This window comes from Morone saxatilis, unplaced genomic scaffold, assembly GCF_004916995.1.
Source record: "Morone saxatilis isolate NCDOM2014 unplaced genomic scaffold, NCSU_SB_2.0 Contig17, whole genome shotgun sequence".
Taxonomy (NCBI): domain Eukaryota; kingdom Metazoa; phylum Chordata; class Actinopteri; family Moronidae; genus Morone; species Morone saxatilis.
Window position 1 is genome coordinate 8,621,796 of NW_023339729.1, and position 17,008 is coordinate 8,638,803.

The 17,008-nt window shown below is 41.3% G+C and overlaps 3 protein-coding genes across 4 annotated transcripts; 2 read left to right on the forward strand and 1 right to left on the reverse strand.

The window, feature by feature from the left end:
- Nucleotides 1-32: 32 nt before the first annotated feature.
- Nucleotides 33-2,632, forward strand: golga7ba (golgin A7 family, member Ba; the record flags this gene model as incomplete). The annotated part of the gene is given in 4 exon segments (XM_035659826.1): nt 33-158; nt 917-1,069; nt 1,170-1,271; nt 1,388-2,632. Coding segments are annotated over 4 exon segments (465 nt in total), but the record flags the coding sequence as incomplete, so codon positions are not given.
- Nucleotides 2,633-4,068: 1,436 nt separating this feature from the next.
- Nucleotides 4,069-10,052, reverse strand: crtac1a (cartilage acidic protein 1a). Of its 2 annotated transcripts, none has more exons than XM_035659340.1 (14): nt 9,903-10,052; nt 8,954-9,152; nt 8,619-8,815; nt 8,367-8,503; nt 8,062-8,218; nt 7,846-7,980; nt 6,823-6,959; nt 6,571-6,707; nt 6,352-6,434; nt 6,080-6,180; nt 5,443-5,611; nt 4,727-4,872; nt 4,408-4,447; nt 4,069-4,302 (listed from the first exon to the last, which is right to left on the reverse strand). In XM_035659340.1, exons 2-14 carry the CDS (start codon nt 9,148-9,150, stop codon nt 4,295-4,297), a joined length of 1,644 nt encoding a protein of 547 aa, XP_035515233.1. In that variant the 5' UTR covers nt 9,151-9,152; nt 9,903-10,052; the 3' UTR covers nt 4,069-4,294. The 2 variants fall into 2 exon arrangements, with proteins under 2 accessions (XP_035515233.1, XP_035515232.1); XM_035659339.1 differs by having other exon boundaries at nt 8,954-9,155.
- A 230-nt stretch (nt 10,053-10,282) lies between these two features.
- Nucleotides 10,283-15,156, forward strand: r3hcc1l (R3H domain and coiled-coil containing 1-like). Its single transcript, XM_035660275.1, has 7 exons — nt 10,283-10,435; nt 10,853-11,344; nt 11,470-11,663; nt 12,505-12,575; nt 12,860-12,955; nt 13,051-13,191; nt 13,949-15,156. The coding sequence occupies exons 2-7, from the start codon at nt 10,874-10,876 to the stop codon at nt 13,999-14,001; spliced, it is 1,026 nt and encodes a 341-aa protein (XP_035516168.1). The 5' UTR covers nt 10,283-10,435; nt 10,853-10,873; the 3' UTR covers nt 14,002-15,156.
- The last annotated feature ends 1,852 nt before the right edge of the window (nt 15,157-17,008 follow it).

Genomic DNA, 17,008 nt, shown 5'->3' on the forward strand with positions numbered 1-17,008 from the left:
GTGTGTGTGTGTGTGTATTTTATCCCCCTCAGTTCCACAATCTGCAGGAGTTGAGGCACAGCGCATCTCTGGCTAACAAAGTCTTCATCCAGAGAGACTACAGTGAAGGGACCACCTGCAAGTTTCAGACCAAGTTCCCCTCTGAGCTGGAGAGCAGGGTGAGGAGACAGCCACACGTGCATTTGAATGTGTATTTGTAGCCGTTGTCATAGCGCATGGTATGACATGATGTCATTGTGGTGTGTGTGAGAAGAGAATAATCGGACAGAAACTACTGTAACACTCTGTCACACTTTTTTGTTTATGCCACCAGCGTGTTGTGTGAGACGTGAATTGACATTGAGATGCTAATGGGGGCCTTTCTCTTACAAATTGCTTTAAATGCCATTGTTCCTCCACGCCGGAAAGGATACACGTTAGTAAATTCAAAGCAATATGTGCTATTTTTATTTACTTATTTTAATATTTGTATCAAGCGATCCATTACAGCAATATTACAAATATTTCTTTACCTTTTTAACACCCGTTACCCCCGACCCAACCAACTCCTATATCTAAATACAGGAATAATACACACATGAATAATAAATAGTGATAAAATACAGAAACAAGTCTGCCAGCAGACCATTTACCTGCCTTACCACTGTATGTATGTTGATGACACACCAAACAATGCCTATATTCATTTTATTTATTACCTCATTAACAGAACTGTTACTTGTAACGCTCTGGTGGTCTAATGGTAAAGACACATACTTTATAGCTGAGACGTTACTGGTTGGATTTCAGCCAGGGACCTTTTGTTGCATTTCAAATCCTCCTCTTTGTCTCCCTGTGTTCGCTGTCTGTATCTCTACTATTACTGTTAAATCCAAAAAATGATCTTAACCAGTTCTTACCCTGCGTGTGTCTCCAGATTGAGCGGACACTGTTTGAGGACACTGTGAAGACGCTGAATAACTACTACGCTGAGGCAGAAAAGATCGGAGGCCAGTCCTACCTGGAGGGGTGTCTGGCGTGTGCTACAGCATATCTTATCTTCCTCTGCATGGAGACGCGCTATGAGAAGGTCAGACTGGGGATCTCTGTGCATTTTAATGATCTGGGACAATGATTAACATGTCTGGGATTCCTCACCAGCTCTCATTTTTCTTCTGTCTGTGTGTTAGGTGTTGAAGAAGATAGCTAAGTACATTCAGGAGCAGAATGAGAAGATTTATGCTCCCAGGGGGCTGCTCATCACAGATCCCATAGAAAGGGGAATGCGTGTCGTATCCTTCCTCAGTGTTTTTGGGTGCATGCACACAAACGCCGCATTATTACGTGTCTTTTATTGTTTAATTACACTCCAAAGCAAATTCGTGGTCCCTAACTAGTCTTCCACCAGATAGAGATTTCCATCTATGAAGACCGGGGCTCCAGCGGGTCCAGCTCAGGGAGCAGCTCTGTGTCCGGCAGCACTGCTCGATGACCGGGTAATTCCTAAAAAACGCGTCCCCCTGATCACTCACAACCCTGGAGAAGAACTTCGGACAATGACACTACTCCTGTTCCAACACTTATTAGCCCACACATGCTCACACAAAGGATCCACTAGCTTTTAACAAAGACAGGCATGTTGCTCCTGACGTGCTAACACATGCTAAAGTTGTTCATGATTTTTTTTATTTTTGCTGCCAACGCTTAAAACACACACTTCAGTTGTTTATTACAAAGCAATTTGCATGCGCTGACATGTGTTACTGTAGGATGCAATGTCTTCAGTGAGTAGAAAATTTTGTTAGTAATACTTTGTGTGATTGTACCGTTACCTTCCTTCCTGTCCTCTTTGCTTGCTACCACAGCTAACTGTACTGTTTAATCTGGTGGGTGAGAAAAGAGGGAGGGAGGAAGGAAGTGTATAGACAGGAGTGAAGACCACAAATCTCACCAAACCTCATACCTCAGCCACCACAGTTGCACCAATGTGGGCCAGTTCAGCCACAGCCGCGCCCTTACCGCACCGGACCAACCAGGAAACTGGACTGAACTCATCACCATCAACCCTGCACACCAGACACTGGCTTTTAACATTTTGGTAAATGTAAAGTATGATGTACAAGTATAGGGCATCATGAAGTTTCACCTCCCCAGAGCCCAGGTAAGCTGTACAAAGACCCTCTCCCCCCTCCCCTTCATGCTGTCTGGTAGCAGGTGAATGTCATTCAGCCCATCCGTGTATATAATGTAGCAGATCTTCCATTTTTCTCACGTGAAGCCTATATTTTATTTGTCATACACAAAAACACATGCACAAATCTAAGTACTAACCTCTTGGTTTCAATGAGTGAGACCAACTCTTCCTAAATTTTGATTATGCAAAGACATGCTGTGCATTAAACGCAGTAGTAAGTAGACAATGGATGGGTCAAAAAGTCTTCCTGAATCTTACATGTAGTGTTTTAAAATACACCAACCCTTCCTTGATTTCTGAACAAACTTCCAAAGAATGATGACTGCCAGAAACTGGCTCACAAATGTGAATGTGTCTCATATTTTGGTGACATTTTGTGCAAGAACAAACTTTCGTACCGCTTATTGTTTGATACACATGGCAATGAGTATATATGACTGGTGTCAAATAAATACTGTTTCATCACAGCTGCACAGAACTCCTCTTCTTTGTTACTCAACTGTAAATGTACTATATAGGCCGTGACAATTTTTGCCTTGTCACAGCCCATGTGTTTATAATATCATTAATGGATTTACAGTCAACAGTTGAACAGAAACTCAACTCAAAATATATGATCATGCGCTGTAGCTGCTGGATGTGTGAATAAGCAACTGTTTGCTGACACCTCAGCCATAACACTTTAGTTGGGTGATAATACATCAGTGCTGCGTTCAATCATGGTTGCTTTGACACATAAATAGCGTTTAACAATTTATTTAATATAATTTGTCTTGTTGGCTGGGCAGGATTTCATTCAACTTGACTGTGGACTTGTTTTTAGATCACAATGTGCAATTTATTGCAAAATTGCTAACGCAGATGGTCATTTAATCCACGATAGCCATTTTTTATGTGACATTGACATGTAGGAAAAGTGAAAGCACAGGTGTAAATAATAAAATGATTGATGGCTGAATTTCATTTATCTTCAGTTTCAGGGTCTCTTGCACAGAACAGAGCCATTGTTAATGTTATCAGTAACACCTTAGCTGTTCCTGCTATTAAAACGTCTGCTGTGGAGAAGGCCTATAGTACATAATGATAACGATTTAAACAATCTGCATGCACTAAAAACATCAGACAATAAATGTCATATTTAAAAAATCTTATAATTTCATGGTGTGACAAGCTTTGGTCAGGAAAATTCCCTCATGTCTGCATGCGTGCTTGACAGGATATACGACACTGCAACAGCTGGGTAAAGGGCACGATACTGATCCAAATTTTTTAGTCTAGACTTACAACATGGAGGGAGTAGTGCATGCAACCAGCTCACCAGAGCAAACAGGAAATGTCCAGACACACGGATATGCATTCTGATACACAGGCTAATTGTTACTGCATGTCACAGGAAGTCTTTTGCTTGGTCCATGCATGCAGTGCTGGATAAAGGCTGTCTTACTGTATCATCTTTACTCTCGAGACTACCATCCCCTGAGATCTGCCAGTGCAGAAAGCACAATGACACACTGTAGTAAAACGGTCTTAAAACAGGAGGCTTCAAACGTGGAGACGGAAGTGGAGCGTGCGCCATCATAAAATGGAGTCAACGCTGCAAGGATGGAGGGACAGGATGGAGGAAGACAAGGAGAAGCAGACATCAGGTTAAGAGCACACAGTACAAATGGCTGACACAGATGGAGATGGAGGAAGGATGAGAAAAGGCAGGAGAGAGGTGCAAGCACAAGGGACACAGTGGAGTAAGTTAACTAAATATCTCGTGCTTTGTACTGAAAGCGTGTTCTTCCTGATTATTCCAGCTAGTCTGTATCAGCCACATGTTTTGTTCTTACTAGTTCATTTTCAGCTGGCTGCAGTTTTTTTGTACCTGATGAAATGATAATCTGACCACATTGATTTGTAGCAGTTTATTTAGAATTTGCCATCGCACATAGAAAAAACAACTTAGCAGTCGAAGGAAAAGTGAATAATGAGTCCAAGAGAAAAATAAGAAACACAAAAATATTAAAACTACTCATAGAGTAAAGAAAACAACAAGGCCCCCCGTCTTAAAGCACAGACAAAAAGAAATGTATTCTAAAGCCATGCAATTATTTATTGTATTTCATGTGATTATCCTCACAGACCTGTAGAAGATTAAAAAGAAAACAAATCATTGTTGGTTTTAAATGGTTTCATCTTTAAAGTCGCTTCATTAAAAAAAAAAACTGATTTAAAAAGAATTTGCTTACCTGCACAGCGGCCATTCTTGACAGTAAAACCATTACCACACTGAACAAAAAGAAGAAAGAAATGTATTGGTATTCAAACCAAATATGTTGATTCATTTGTATTTTACAGACAAAGAACTAAAGAGTATCATCTATATCAGCAACACTCGATTAATGACACCACTGATTTAAAAAAAATAATAAGATTTTAAAGCTTGTAATTGAACGGAACTTGACGGACTAACTGTGGTGGTTTGGACAAGTTTATAAGGCCGCTATCAGAGATTGACTGGAACATTACCAGTGTTCATAATTCATGCCGTGGAGCCGTTCTGTGTACCTGGGTGTCATTGGCGAGCAGAAACGTTTCTCCTTCTGTGGGATAGGCCACTTCCACCACAGAGTTCATTTCACCCGACTGCAAGGTTCGAGTGATGGAGCTGCCGTCTGGCCAGGAGACCTCCAGTACCGTCACCTTATCATTTCCTGGGTGTGGTGGATAAAAAAAACTGAGCATCACACAAACCTTTCAAAAAGTATTTTCATTACAGTAAAATCAGAATGTAGGAATCGTTGTGTTTTTTTGTTGTTGCCTTCCATTGAGTCTGCCACGTTGAACCGCCATGTTTCTACAGGAGCCCAGAACAAACAAACTAAACACTGGCTGTAGATTGGGCCTTTTGTGTTTTAGTAGTTTCTCCTACACACTTCACAGTCCGTTCTCATTCCCAAATCGTCAAATACAGATGCTAGCGGTGACAGCCAGCAGAAGACAATAAGCTTAGCATGAAGAGTGGAATCAAGGGAAACACAGAACGTGCTAAGCTAAACTAATCTGGTATCGTTTTTCCCTCTCATTAAGAAAGTGACATGGTGTATTTACCAAAGTAAAGTAGTATTCTTTTAAATCGGCCAGTACTAATAAAGCAGATTGGGTTTAACACATGCATTAAAAAATAACAGCAATAATAAGCCTACTGCCTTTTTACTTGAGATATACAATATGTCCCATTTTCTTTCAGTGTCATGTGAATTATAAATTGTAAAGGAAGTTACCTAAACCAAAGTGTGCCACTGGCTCCATCTCACACAGGTACCCTGAACCTCCGTCAATGATTCGTGTGTGAGCTCCACTCTGACTGGTGAAGGCTGTTACCTTCGCTCCCCGGGCGAAAGAGCCGAACTGGGTGCGTGGAATGACCCGCAGCCAGTTGTTGGAAGAACCCTGATGAGTGTTGACAGTTTAGGTTGCTGATCTTTAGGGCTCAGTTACTATAATATAATCAAGTACATTTACTCAAATAATAGTTAAGTACAATCTTGAGGTACTTGTACTTGAGTATTTCCGATTTTATGATTTTATGCTGCCTTATATTTCAACTCCACTACATTTCAAAATGAAATGCTGCACTACATTTATCTGAGAGCTGAAGTTTTTAGATTAATATTTTACATACAAAAATTGTCAAGTTTAAAAAAAAAAAGCATTTTCATATATAAACCAATGGTTCCCAATTTATTTGGCTTGTGACACCAAAGCAGTGTTTATTTGGGGCCTCTTGTTATGTTTCACAAATCAGTTCCACCTAAGACAGATTTCCCCTTTAAACTTTCTTTATAGAAATAATTGTTTGAAGCTCAAAGCTCAATATTTCACAAAAAGCCCCCGAAGATTATTCACTCATATACACACCTGTGTGACCTTGAAGACAGAGATTGGCTGCTGGGCACTCTCTCCGTGTGCCAGCAGCAGGTCCAGCTGTCCGTCCCCATCAAAGTCTGTCACAGTGCCACCTGTCCAAAACAGACAGAGTGCTTTCACTACACTGACCTACGTATTAACTCCTCTGACAGCTGTCTCTCTGTAAATCTCATCCAAACGGAGAGGTAGCAGAGATGTCACATATTCACAACATTTTAATAGGTTGCCCAGTGTCCTCTGTTCTGAGTTCAGAGATGGCTGACCTGTTCCTCGCCCCTCTGGCTCTGCAGCATCTCCCACATTCAGCTCCTGGATCAAAGGGTCTGCATCAGCTCTCCTTGACACCCTGCAAACAAACACGGGACTCTAAAAATAGCTAATAATGCAATAATCCAACACGTGCTTTACGGCAAGCTGTTTTTGATTTTATAAATTGATGCTTCTCGTTGGACCACGAGTTCACATGATAATTGGAATGTTACCTGAACAGCCTGTTAGGTGCGTTGCCTCTGTAAGCAATATTGTTGAAAAACACGTCCAGCTCCTTGTCATTGTCTAAGTCGGCGGCGATGACTGTGCGAATAGGCGAGGGAGCAGCAAATCCTCCAGTAGCTATGTTCTGCACGGGAGAACGCTGTTAAGTCTTGATCAATCAAACTCTTTTCATCTTACAGACTTTTATATGCCACCCACTTTTTATTCATTTCTGTAACTTTCCTGTTCTCCTTCCTTACCCGGAATGTAGAGTCGCTGCCCTGTAGGAAAAGTCTGTGTGGGCCATTCCAGTTGCCGTAGATGATGTCTGTCATTCCATCCCCATTGAAGTCAGCCAGTGCGACGCCTCTGCCATGCTGGTACCGGTCCTCCACACCTTTAGAAGTTGACACATTGTTGAAATCCTTAGTGCTGCTAGTGCTGGAAAGATAATATTTTTAAAGCTATGTAGGATTTGAAAATTCCTAACATTGGCAACTACTAGTGGTAATAAAAAAACAGCAACACATTCTGGTACCCAATACCAGACTTCAATAACCTCAATATTTCAATTTCAATTACCTACCTGGTCTCATTTAAACAAAAAAACAACATGTTGATGTTTACCAGGTACAATGTTTACCATGGTCACAGTCTAGGTTTAGTGCAGTGGTTCTCAAACTGTGGGAGGGCCCCCCTGGTGGGACACAGAGCCACTGTAGGGGTGGCGTGGATGATTAGGGAAAAATGTGGAGTGAAAAGTTTAATAAATACGTTTTATATCAGGAAAATAAAAGAGTTTGTGATGCTAACGTGCTGAACTTTATTTCACAAAAACTCAACTTGGATGCTATTTTATATGTTGCTCGCCCCATCATTAATGACTGATACAAATTGTGGGGAAACTGTTGGCATGAACCTTTGTCAGCTTCTGACGGGGGCACGACTGTAGTGGGTTAGCATGCTAACATTTGGCAATTAATGCATTTGTTAATTAACACAAAGTACAGATGAGGGTAATGGTAATTTCATCAGTTTTGCCGTTATTTAGTTTGTTTAGTCATAAACAAAAGTATTTTCACGGTAATCCATCCAACAGTTATGAGGACATTTCAGACGGTCAAAGTGTTGGCTGCCAGTCCGACACTGCCATCCCTAAAATTTTAACTTTGACAGACATACAATTGTCTGATAAACCAATAATCAAACTCAAGAACTATATTTGATTATAATTATTTCTACTCCTGACTACCTGTTTTTAGTTTCTTTTGTTTCGTACTCACCTGACTGTCTGGCCATATCAACAAAAGTCCCATCTCCATTATTCTTGAACAGGAAGTTGGGTCCGTTCTCGTTGTCGCAGAACACATCTGACCTCGACTGGCTCAAGATTGGACCAACCACCACACCGCGCCCACCTGCACAACAAGCAAACCGTAAATGCTTCAGCTTATTCAGCACACTTCAAAACATCGCAGACTTCGCTCCTACAACCCGACCTGTGAACTTGTTGACCCCGGCCTCCGCAGCCACGTCTGACAGAGCAATGATACCCTTGGCCACATCACTTGCAGTCTCGTCCATTTCTAAGAGAGCGTGGGGACCGACGTTGCCACTAGCATAGTTGGCCACGTAGACTGAGTAACGGCCTGTTCCCTGAGGAGCAACAACAGGCAAGGAATCATGAATCATTGAGACGATGGCAGGAAATAGAAGACATGTAAAATAGAGAAAATAGAAGGTGACAAATGAAGAAACAGATTGTGGGACTTTATAAATAGGTTTACAAACTTGGTTAACTAACCTTTCTGTCAACACATGCAACCGAACGCCCCGCCATGCGATTAGCAACACCACGACGCACATTGAGCTCATCGCTAAGAAGGTCTTCAAAACGGCCGTTCCGAAACTTGAAGAGCTTGTCTGAATAAGTTGCCCGTCCTGCGTTTAAAGAATATTATTATCAAGTTATTATGAAGAAATATCATTCAGTTACCTGTCATTACTTGCTGGGGCCAAACATTTTGAGGACACACCATTACAATGCACAATTTACCAGAGTAGGCATTGTTGGTGTTGAGGAAGTAGATCTCCTCACGTCCATCTCCATCCACATCACAGGCAGTAACGCCAATAGCGTTTCCTGCTCGGTCCCTCAGGGCGTAGTATGGAGAGTTGCTGTCATCAATAGCAATGTTAACCAGCCTGTTTTGAGTGTGGTCATACTTCAGCACCAGGTTGGGTCCATTGTACCTGAGTGAGAACACCACACAGGTTGGTTTTGCTCACACAGTTTCAGAGAAGAATTTCTGCACAGCGTAATAAACATAAGACACAGCTAACAGACGAACGCCGTCACGCCGTCTGCACTTCTCTCTTATTCGCACTCACCCTGCCACAACCACCTCCAGGTCACCGTCCCCATCCACGTCTGTTACAGCCATCCCATAGTTGAGTTGTGTGGGATTGTGCAGACTGTCAGGAGGAAGCATCGTCTCCGTCACAACCCGCAGCATGGGCTCAGAGCCCTGGGCGCGGGACTGATGCCAGAGTCCGACCAGGAAGAGCAACAGACCTGAAGCCCACATCGCTGCTGGAACACAGGGCAGGGCTGGGTCATTTCAACTCGATATGCAGATGATGCACAAGTCTTTTGAATAGTGCAGGAGGACAGACGTAATACAATATATAGAGATTCTCTATGTTCATGACATGATCAGCATGTTAGCATCCCTCAGTAAAGCAAAATTCAGTGCAGGGTCAGCCTCCACCAATATCATTCATAAAATTGATTTATTTTGACCATTTTTATGTGTCTCTTGTGAGTCGCTCAACTTTAAGCATGAGTTACTGGAGTGTCCAAATAATTAATAAATTAACCTTAAACTGTGGGGCTCACAAAGAGAGAAACAACATAAACATTTCTTATGACAATCAAAGTGTAAAAATATATTTCATATAAGTATATGAAAGAAATCAAAGTGATCCAAACAAACAAAAGATAGATAGAAGACAGATTTAAGTATGAGCAGTTTCTCTCCGAATCCACCAGTGAACTCCATTATGTTTTATTTTTCCATTTTGAGAAAGTACATTTAGAGAATTATAATTACTAGATTCTTGTATAGCTCACTACAGTACAGTGTCTGCACAAAGATATATTATTAACGCATATTAATAACATTATTATGTATTACTGATGATTTCTAGTTTACAGTGCTGTTAAAACATATGCACGATCTAATCTTTCATTTGCTCCAAGAAATCATTGATGTCTTTTCCTCTTCTTGTTCCTGAGCAGTGGCATGCAGGAATGTGGTCACTTCAGAAACAGTCTTACCTGACAGCTCTATCAGTGTGTAGAGATTGAGATTATCTGACTTCTCTGCGAGTGCACTCAGCGCCGTTTGTTATATCATTTGTCAGTGCACATCACCTTACACAATTTATGCTTTTAAAATTTACGAAACAGCTTGTGTAACGTTGTAGAAGATTGACCAATCAGCGAAGAGATGTGTGAATAATTAGAATGTTGACCAATGGTTGAGCTGTGCTACTGTGCGCGTGTACACCAGACGCGGAAGTCTGCTCTGTTTGTAGGCGCTGCAGTACAACTATATTACAGCGACAGCACAGAAAGAATACATTCAAACCACCGCACATTAAGAAATCCTGCCGGGGAAGAAATGTTGACTTATACAGACAACTAATAAACTGATAAAAACGGATTCCACATCAAATAAACCTGCCTGCCGTCCTCAGTGACTCAGCTACAGCGACATATAAAAACACCATCTCCCAGAATGCTTAGCGTTGTCCTGCGCTTGCGTCAGTAGTGCGACGAAAATCTGTTGCTAAACAAACCGAACCCGGGTAAGCTAAAAGAGCCACATCTATCAAATATAGTTCGTTTGGAAAAGGGTTTGGATGATTTTAATGTGTATTTATTTCAACGTAATGTTTGTGTTCTAACTAATGAATTATTACAACCTCAACAAGAGGAAGTTAAGCTAGCTAACTGCTAACAGCAATGTATTGCAAGTAATGGTTCAGCGCTAGCTGTTAGCTGTTAGCTGTTAGCATTAAATGCGTTGTGATGCATTTTCAGACGGTTCTGTCGGAGGAGTTTACTATTTAAAGTAATAGGAATACAAGATAATTCATATTGTCCTTAAATCCATTCAAGACTCGTTTAGAAATCTGTGAATGGTTAAGAAATATTTAATACATGATGTTATGTATTGTTACTACATTACGTCTTCTCCTGTTGGCTTTTCCTTTCTGATCCAGATGTTTTAACTTCATTTAATAATGGAGTTGGAACAGCCAAAAGAAGACTGTGCTCCAGCCCAGCCAGCATCCACACCTCCGCCTCAGTCCAAGAAACCAAGTCAGGCTCTGTACGTCCCCAAGCAACGCGTCCAGGGCGCCAAAGACAAAGCTCAGCCTCAGGGCGAGGTCAAACCAAGACCCAGGCCTCGCTACACAGACAAGGCAAGGAAAAATGCAAAGAACAAGAAGGACAAGGCTGGAGCAGCGGATAAGGGTCCTGTCGATGGAGGTGAGCTACAGGATGGTGACAGCAAGCCTGATGTGAAGGAAGAGCGGTTACGGGATGCAGATGTGCAGATTAATGGGCACGTTGACTCAGATGCAGATGCTAATTCACGACTGGAAGCGACAGGCTTTCAGGAAGAGCAGGAAGAGCAGGAAGAAGAGGAGAGTTGGGACACCTTGTTCAACGATGATGGAGATTGTCTGGATCCACACCTGCTGGAAGAGGTGAGGGCCTGGTGTTGGTCGGTCTGTTGGTCGGTTCTAACAGCGGAGTTATTATTCAGGCTTAATGCGCCTTATCTCTTTCCTTCTTGTCGTTTCCCACTCTTCTCTCTTCTCAACCCTTCTAGCTTGCCATTAAGGAAGGTAGAAAGAAGGATTCTGTCCAGCAGCCTAGGTTTGATTACTACAACATGGACCGAGACGACGATGACGATGAAGACATCGACCTCAGTGAAGATGAACTTGCTCACATCGTAGAGATCTACGACTTCCCCGCTGAGTTTAAGACGGAGGACCTTCTCAAGTTGTTTCAGTGTTACCAGTATGTATATTTCAATGTACTTCTTCTACTAGCCTTAAAAAATGTAAAGCTACAATAGAGTAGAGAGAGATTCATTAATATAGTTCACTTTTTTTCTCCTTAAGGTCAACACTGAAATCCTGATGTTACTGTGTGTCCACATAGTGTTTTTTCAGTTGCTCCCAGTAAGCAGAGTGTATGCAGCAGCGTGAGGCCACCTAGGGAAAAGTGCAGCTCCCAGCGTCTTTATTCAGAATACTCCAACTATTTTGTGCAGCTGCTCCAAGCACTTGTGTCGTCACTGTTGCTCTTTTTCAGACAAACAATCATAAACTAACTCACTGTAGACATTCACAGACACTCGGGGCTGATCACTGAATGTTGTCTGTGCTCTGGAGACGTAACCTTCTGGAAGAGTACATCAACTTGCCCCTTGTTTTAAGCTGAAGTGCGTTTCTATCTAACAGTAGCTCTTGGACCAGGCGGTGAGATTTGCTGTTCATAAAGGTATGAAAGCAATCATCCTCTGGTTGGTGCTTATGGCAAATAGATGCTAAAGAATAAAAAATATGTTGTAATAACAATCAAAGGGGCGATGCTAGTCTATCATACAATGGCGGTGGTGATATGTTGTCATAGAAACGAAATCCATGTTCAGCAGTTTTATTTCCTCTCACTGCACAAAAGCTTCATACCAGCAGCCTGCCAGTGCCAAACCCCTATGTGGATACAAGCTCTAAAGCCCTATGATGACATCTCAGTGAGTGTAGGATTCCTGGCATATGTATTGCACCCACAACCAGAACCACAAGACAAGAAGTATTATAGTAGTTTCATCTTCTTTTTTTCACTGTGTTTTCAGACAAAGAGGCTTTGACATCAAGTGGATTGATGAATCACAGGCCCTGGGCCTTTTCTCAAGCCCCATAGCAGGTAAGTGAAGTGCTGCTTCACAAAGAAGGCGCTTTGGGGGGAGATACTTCAGAATACATTAAACTGCAGTAAATATTGTTGTTGTAACACCTTTTCCTGCCACAATTGGTGGAAAATGGCTTAATAAAGAGGATCTGACTGAAACACTCAACATTATTAACATTAAATCGGTGTTATCTTCTGAGCTATTATAAGATATTGTAAGTTTTTGAATTCCTTTTACACATCATCTTATAAATGTGCTTTGTATCGACTTATGCCAGTTGTTTCTTTTCTCTTTGTAGCCCGTGAAGCTTTAAGGTCCAAACACCCACTGATGAAGTTGCGACCACTCTCCAAATCCTCCTCTGCTACAAAGGCCAAAGCCCGTAGCTGCTCAGGTACAGATACAGCTGCCCTGTTTGTCCTCTGTATCTCACCCATTTAAAGATTATTACCTGTGCCCCTCTTATTCTCCTTTCCTCCGTTCACCCAGACTACCTCCTGCCTGCTAAAGAGAGACCTCAGACGAGTGCAGCTCTGGCTCGCAAGCTTGTAATCGGTGCCCTTGGTGTTAAGAGCAACCTTACAAAGGAGCAGCGCGATGCAGAGAGAAGGAAACTCCAGGAGGCGAGAGGTGCGTTGTTCAGAGAGCTGTTATGTTTAGATGAAGGTGTATTGTGGTCAGCAGAAACCTTTTTGAAGGCCTGTTCTCTCCATGAGTAGCCTAGACGTTTAAGGAGACTGAAATATTACAGCTCTCTTTATTTTGGGTGGGTAGTTAAAGTGAATAGTGGGTTTAATATGTGTGAGTGTCAACATGGGTTCTCTGAATAAATGCATATTAATAACCCACAACAGTCCTCATCTGATTGTCCTGGTTTTTGCATCACAAGTTTTCCACCACAAGTGGGAGCTGTTTTTATACTTTACGCAAGTTGATGCCAAGAGAAGTCGCTCTCCTTCCACTGCTGTGCCGATCATAACAGGTCTATAATCAGTACAGCAGCCATTTCCCTTCACAGATGGAACATAAGTATATAGGCACAGAAAACCACAAATGGCTGTCCACTGAACAGCCAGTCAGGAAGTCAGGGCCTTGAGTATAGAAACCTAAAAAAGCTCCTTTGTTCTCAGCACAGGCACACTGCTGTGCTCTTTTATTTAAGATCACAACACGCACAGTAAATGTCAGTGCAGAAGTGCATCATGTGCTGAACATTGTGTCCTTGGAATGGACGCCACACATTGGTCCTATCCAGAGATTAATTTATAGCCAGCCCGTCAGTCTCCCTCAGCTCCTCACAAAGACAGGGGTACAAAGTTAGAGCAACAAATCATACATGTTTAGTTTAGGGTTCTCGCTAATTGATATGTTGTGATTTACCTTTCAGATCAAAAGCAGATGGCAGCCAAACAGAAGGAAGATGCTTGGGAGGGGAAGTGACTGGACAGAAAACTACCCCCCATCTGTTTTCTTTTTTGGATTCATTGATACAGCAGAGGTTAAAGTCTGCTCCATTTCTTCTCCTGCTCTGCTTTTCTCAACTGGCCACCCCTCCTACCACCACACTTCCCTGAAATGGATTCCCACCATTTTTTCCTTCAGCAGTTCTTAGCAAGCTCTCACAGAATGCCTCATCATCCAGTGTTACATCAGATGAGAGAATACTGCTACTGCTCCCCCACCTCTATGTTCATACCTATATGTCCATGCTGGCCAGGGCTAATGCAACCGACTCACCTGCTTTCATATTGCTCAACCTTGTAACCACAGTCTGTAGTGAAGCACTGAGTCTAATCATTTATAAAGGGTAACTAATGCTTCAAAGTAATATTTTTTAAATAGATTTAAGCCATTATGTTTGTTTTTATATGGAATTATTTTAATGTTTTTAAAGATGACCCAAGTAAATACACCTGTAAGTGCGAGGGCAGCAAAGCTTTCTGTTAAAGGTCCATAATATTAGTTATTCACTCATAATGATATATTACGTCATTCTACTGTATATGAAACATTGTTGAGATTAGACTCTGTTTGAGAAGTTGAATTAAAAGTTGTCGTTTAAAAAAAAAAAAAAAAGCACCATAGTTTACGGTCAGTGGAATGCTCCCTTTTATCTAAATTGGATTGGCTCCTCTTATTAAATATTTACTGAGAAATGAAAAGCCAAAGAAGATTGATGATGATGATGATGATGATGATGTCGTTCATTCTGAAGAGCAACTTTCAACCAAATAATCTTTTAGTTGACAGATTTTGTCTTAGGCTTTAGAGGGGTGCTGCTGTACCTTGTCCCTGTTCAGAAACAACCACAGTCACGTGTCTGTCCAATAATGGAGACGAAATCTATGTAGACAAATAGTTGTCCTTTAGCACATTTACTTGTTTAAGACATTGTGAATAATCTGGTGCTAGTACATTAGTAATCTACATCCTGAAAATGAGTAGCATGCCGTCTGCACAGTGAAATATAGGGTCAGTGAACTTGAATGAAGCTATTGAGCAGATGTTGTATTTCCATTGCATATGTTTTAATTTGTCAAAACAAAGGAAAAAGTATCCTGAAATAATAAACTGAATAAATGAGGTTTAAAAAAATGAAGGCACCATTTCTATCCCAACCCATGTACCTCCTGACCAGCGTCTTGGTAGGAAAACAGTCTGTGATTTATCAAACGTACATTTACATTTTTATTGAACTTTATTTTTAAAATGATGCATGACAGATATTTTTTAAATGAACATTTTTTGAAAAGCTCATGTACCCCCTGCAGTACTCCAAAGTATCCCTAGGGGTATGCGTGTCCCGATTTGAGAAGCACAGTATTACATGATCTGTTGGTTAAGAAAGCTCCGCAACACAAGGCTCTTATCACGACTCCTTCAAACTGCTTTACGTTGACGGATGTTTTCTGGTCGGTCTTCACATGCTGTTTTTATTTATTCCTGGAAAGTTTGATTTTGGGTTTCACTAAAGAGAGACGTGTTTATTTAGTTAAATGTTTAACTGAAACTAAGTTTCCTACTTCAGAGTCAGCCTTTATAATTCAGCTTCCTGAAACGCTCAGGAGACTTCTGTGACAGATGGGGGCAGCTGCCTCCTTTGAGGCTTCACCCGGCTGACCACGGACCATGTGGCACTGCGTCTCCTTCACCCTACCAGCCAATAATTAAGTCTCAGTCTCCCAGCTTGGTGAAAGAGCTGCAAATGTGTCATTTGTTTTACTGCAAATTATTTAACTATATCAACTAAACATTTTTTGTAAACGTTTGGATTCGCTGGCTGCAAGCTGCGATTGGATAACAGCAATACAACAGATTGCTGCATACATACATGTTTGGAATAGTGATTCTTCATATTCATATTGAAACATATAGCCTGCAGACATCGTAGAGTATTTGATACCACTGTATCTAAATCAATGCAGTCCATTGCTGCTTTAGGAGCCCAGTTTGTAAAACCTTTTAGGCCATTGGCAGAGGACGAGACACAGTGCCACGTGGCTCATGGAGGGCTAATTAATGTGCTGCAGCCTCAGCGGAGCCACCATTGCATGTTGAGTTTTTGTGTTCATTTGTTTTTTTTTTTAAATCAGTAGTTCACAATGAGCATGATTAATTCATATTCACACAAATATAGATGTATTTGTACAGCAGAAGCAGAAGAGTTGTTAAACTTAATGAAATGAAAGTTTTTTTATGGCCACAAGGGCAGGACATAAAACAGGTTAATATGAGTTAGTGAGAGACATTAAAATTTATTTAATGGGGGAGGTATTAAAAAGCAATATTACAGTGGCGGTATTTATTAAAAGTTTTTATTTATACCTGCTGTTAGACCGTTATGTAATAACTGACGTAAACCTTTTCAGGAAGTTAAAGTAAAGAAATGTCAAGGTAACAATTATTTTTAACTTTGTTGTGATTTTTACTATTTATTACTTTACTTCCATGACATAGAACTAAATAATGGCGTGATCTGACTCCTCACCCACACTCATTCATTTAACTTGATGCATATTTGTTAGAAATGCAGGAAAAGAGTTTGGAAAAGTCCACAACAAAAAAATACAACATTGTTTTCTTGGTTCTGTTTTTACTTGTACAACCGATCGCCAAAAATCTAATTTGAAGACAAAAAGTTAGTGTACTCTATGTTGATTTGTCATCACCTATAATTAAACCGTTAAACCATCTGAACCGCTGAAGCCAGGTCTCAGCTGGCCTCAGTGCATGTGTGACTTTCTCTTTCATAACCTACTTACATGACTTCCAGTGTGGAATAAAACCAACTGTGGACACATTTTCACAGTGCATCTGCCAAAACAGAAGTGGACCTCCCTGTGCTCTGTTGTTCTTGCAGCTGAACTGCATATACAGCCTGTAGCTGCTCTTTACCATCGTCGTGTGAGATCTGAGCCCTGCCTATAATCTCACGCTTTGCTGTGGC

What these genes read in the sequence shown, in the direction of transcription:
- crtac1a (XM_035659340.1), bottom strand. Translation starts at nt 9,150, where the DNA reads ATGTGGGCTTCAGGTCTGTTGCTCTTCCTGGTCGGACTCTGGCATCAG. An exon ending in TGATATGGCCAGACAGTCAG is followed by an intron (nt 6,960 to 7,845) that starts GTGAGTACGAAA and finishes CAACTTCTAAAG; the next exon opens with GTGTGGAGGACCGGTACCAG. An exon ending in TGCTCGCCAATGACACCCAG is followed by an intron (nt 4,448 to 4,726) that starts GTACACAGAACG and finishes CTTTTTGTTCAG; the next exon opens with TGTGGTAATGGTTTTACTGT.
- r3hcc1l (XM_035660275.1), top strand. Translation starts at nt 10,874, where the DNA reads ATGGAGTTGGAACAGCCAAAAGAAGACTGTGCTCCAGCCCAGCCAGCA. An exon ending in CAAAGCCCGTAGCTGCTCAG is followed by an intron (nt 12,956 to 13,050) that starts GTACAGATACAG and finishes CCGTTCACCCAG; the next exon opens with ACTACCTCCTGCCTGCTAAA. An exon ending in GAAACTCCAGGAGGCGAGAG is followed by an intron (nt 13,192 to 13,948) that starts GTGCGTTGTTCA and finishes TTTACCTTTCAG; the next exon opens with ATCAAAAGCAGATGGCAGCC.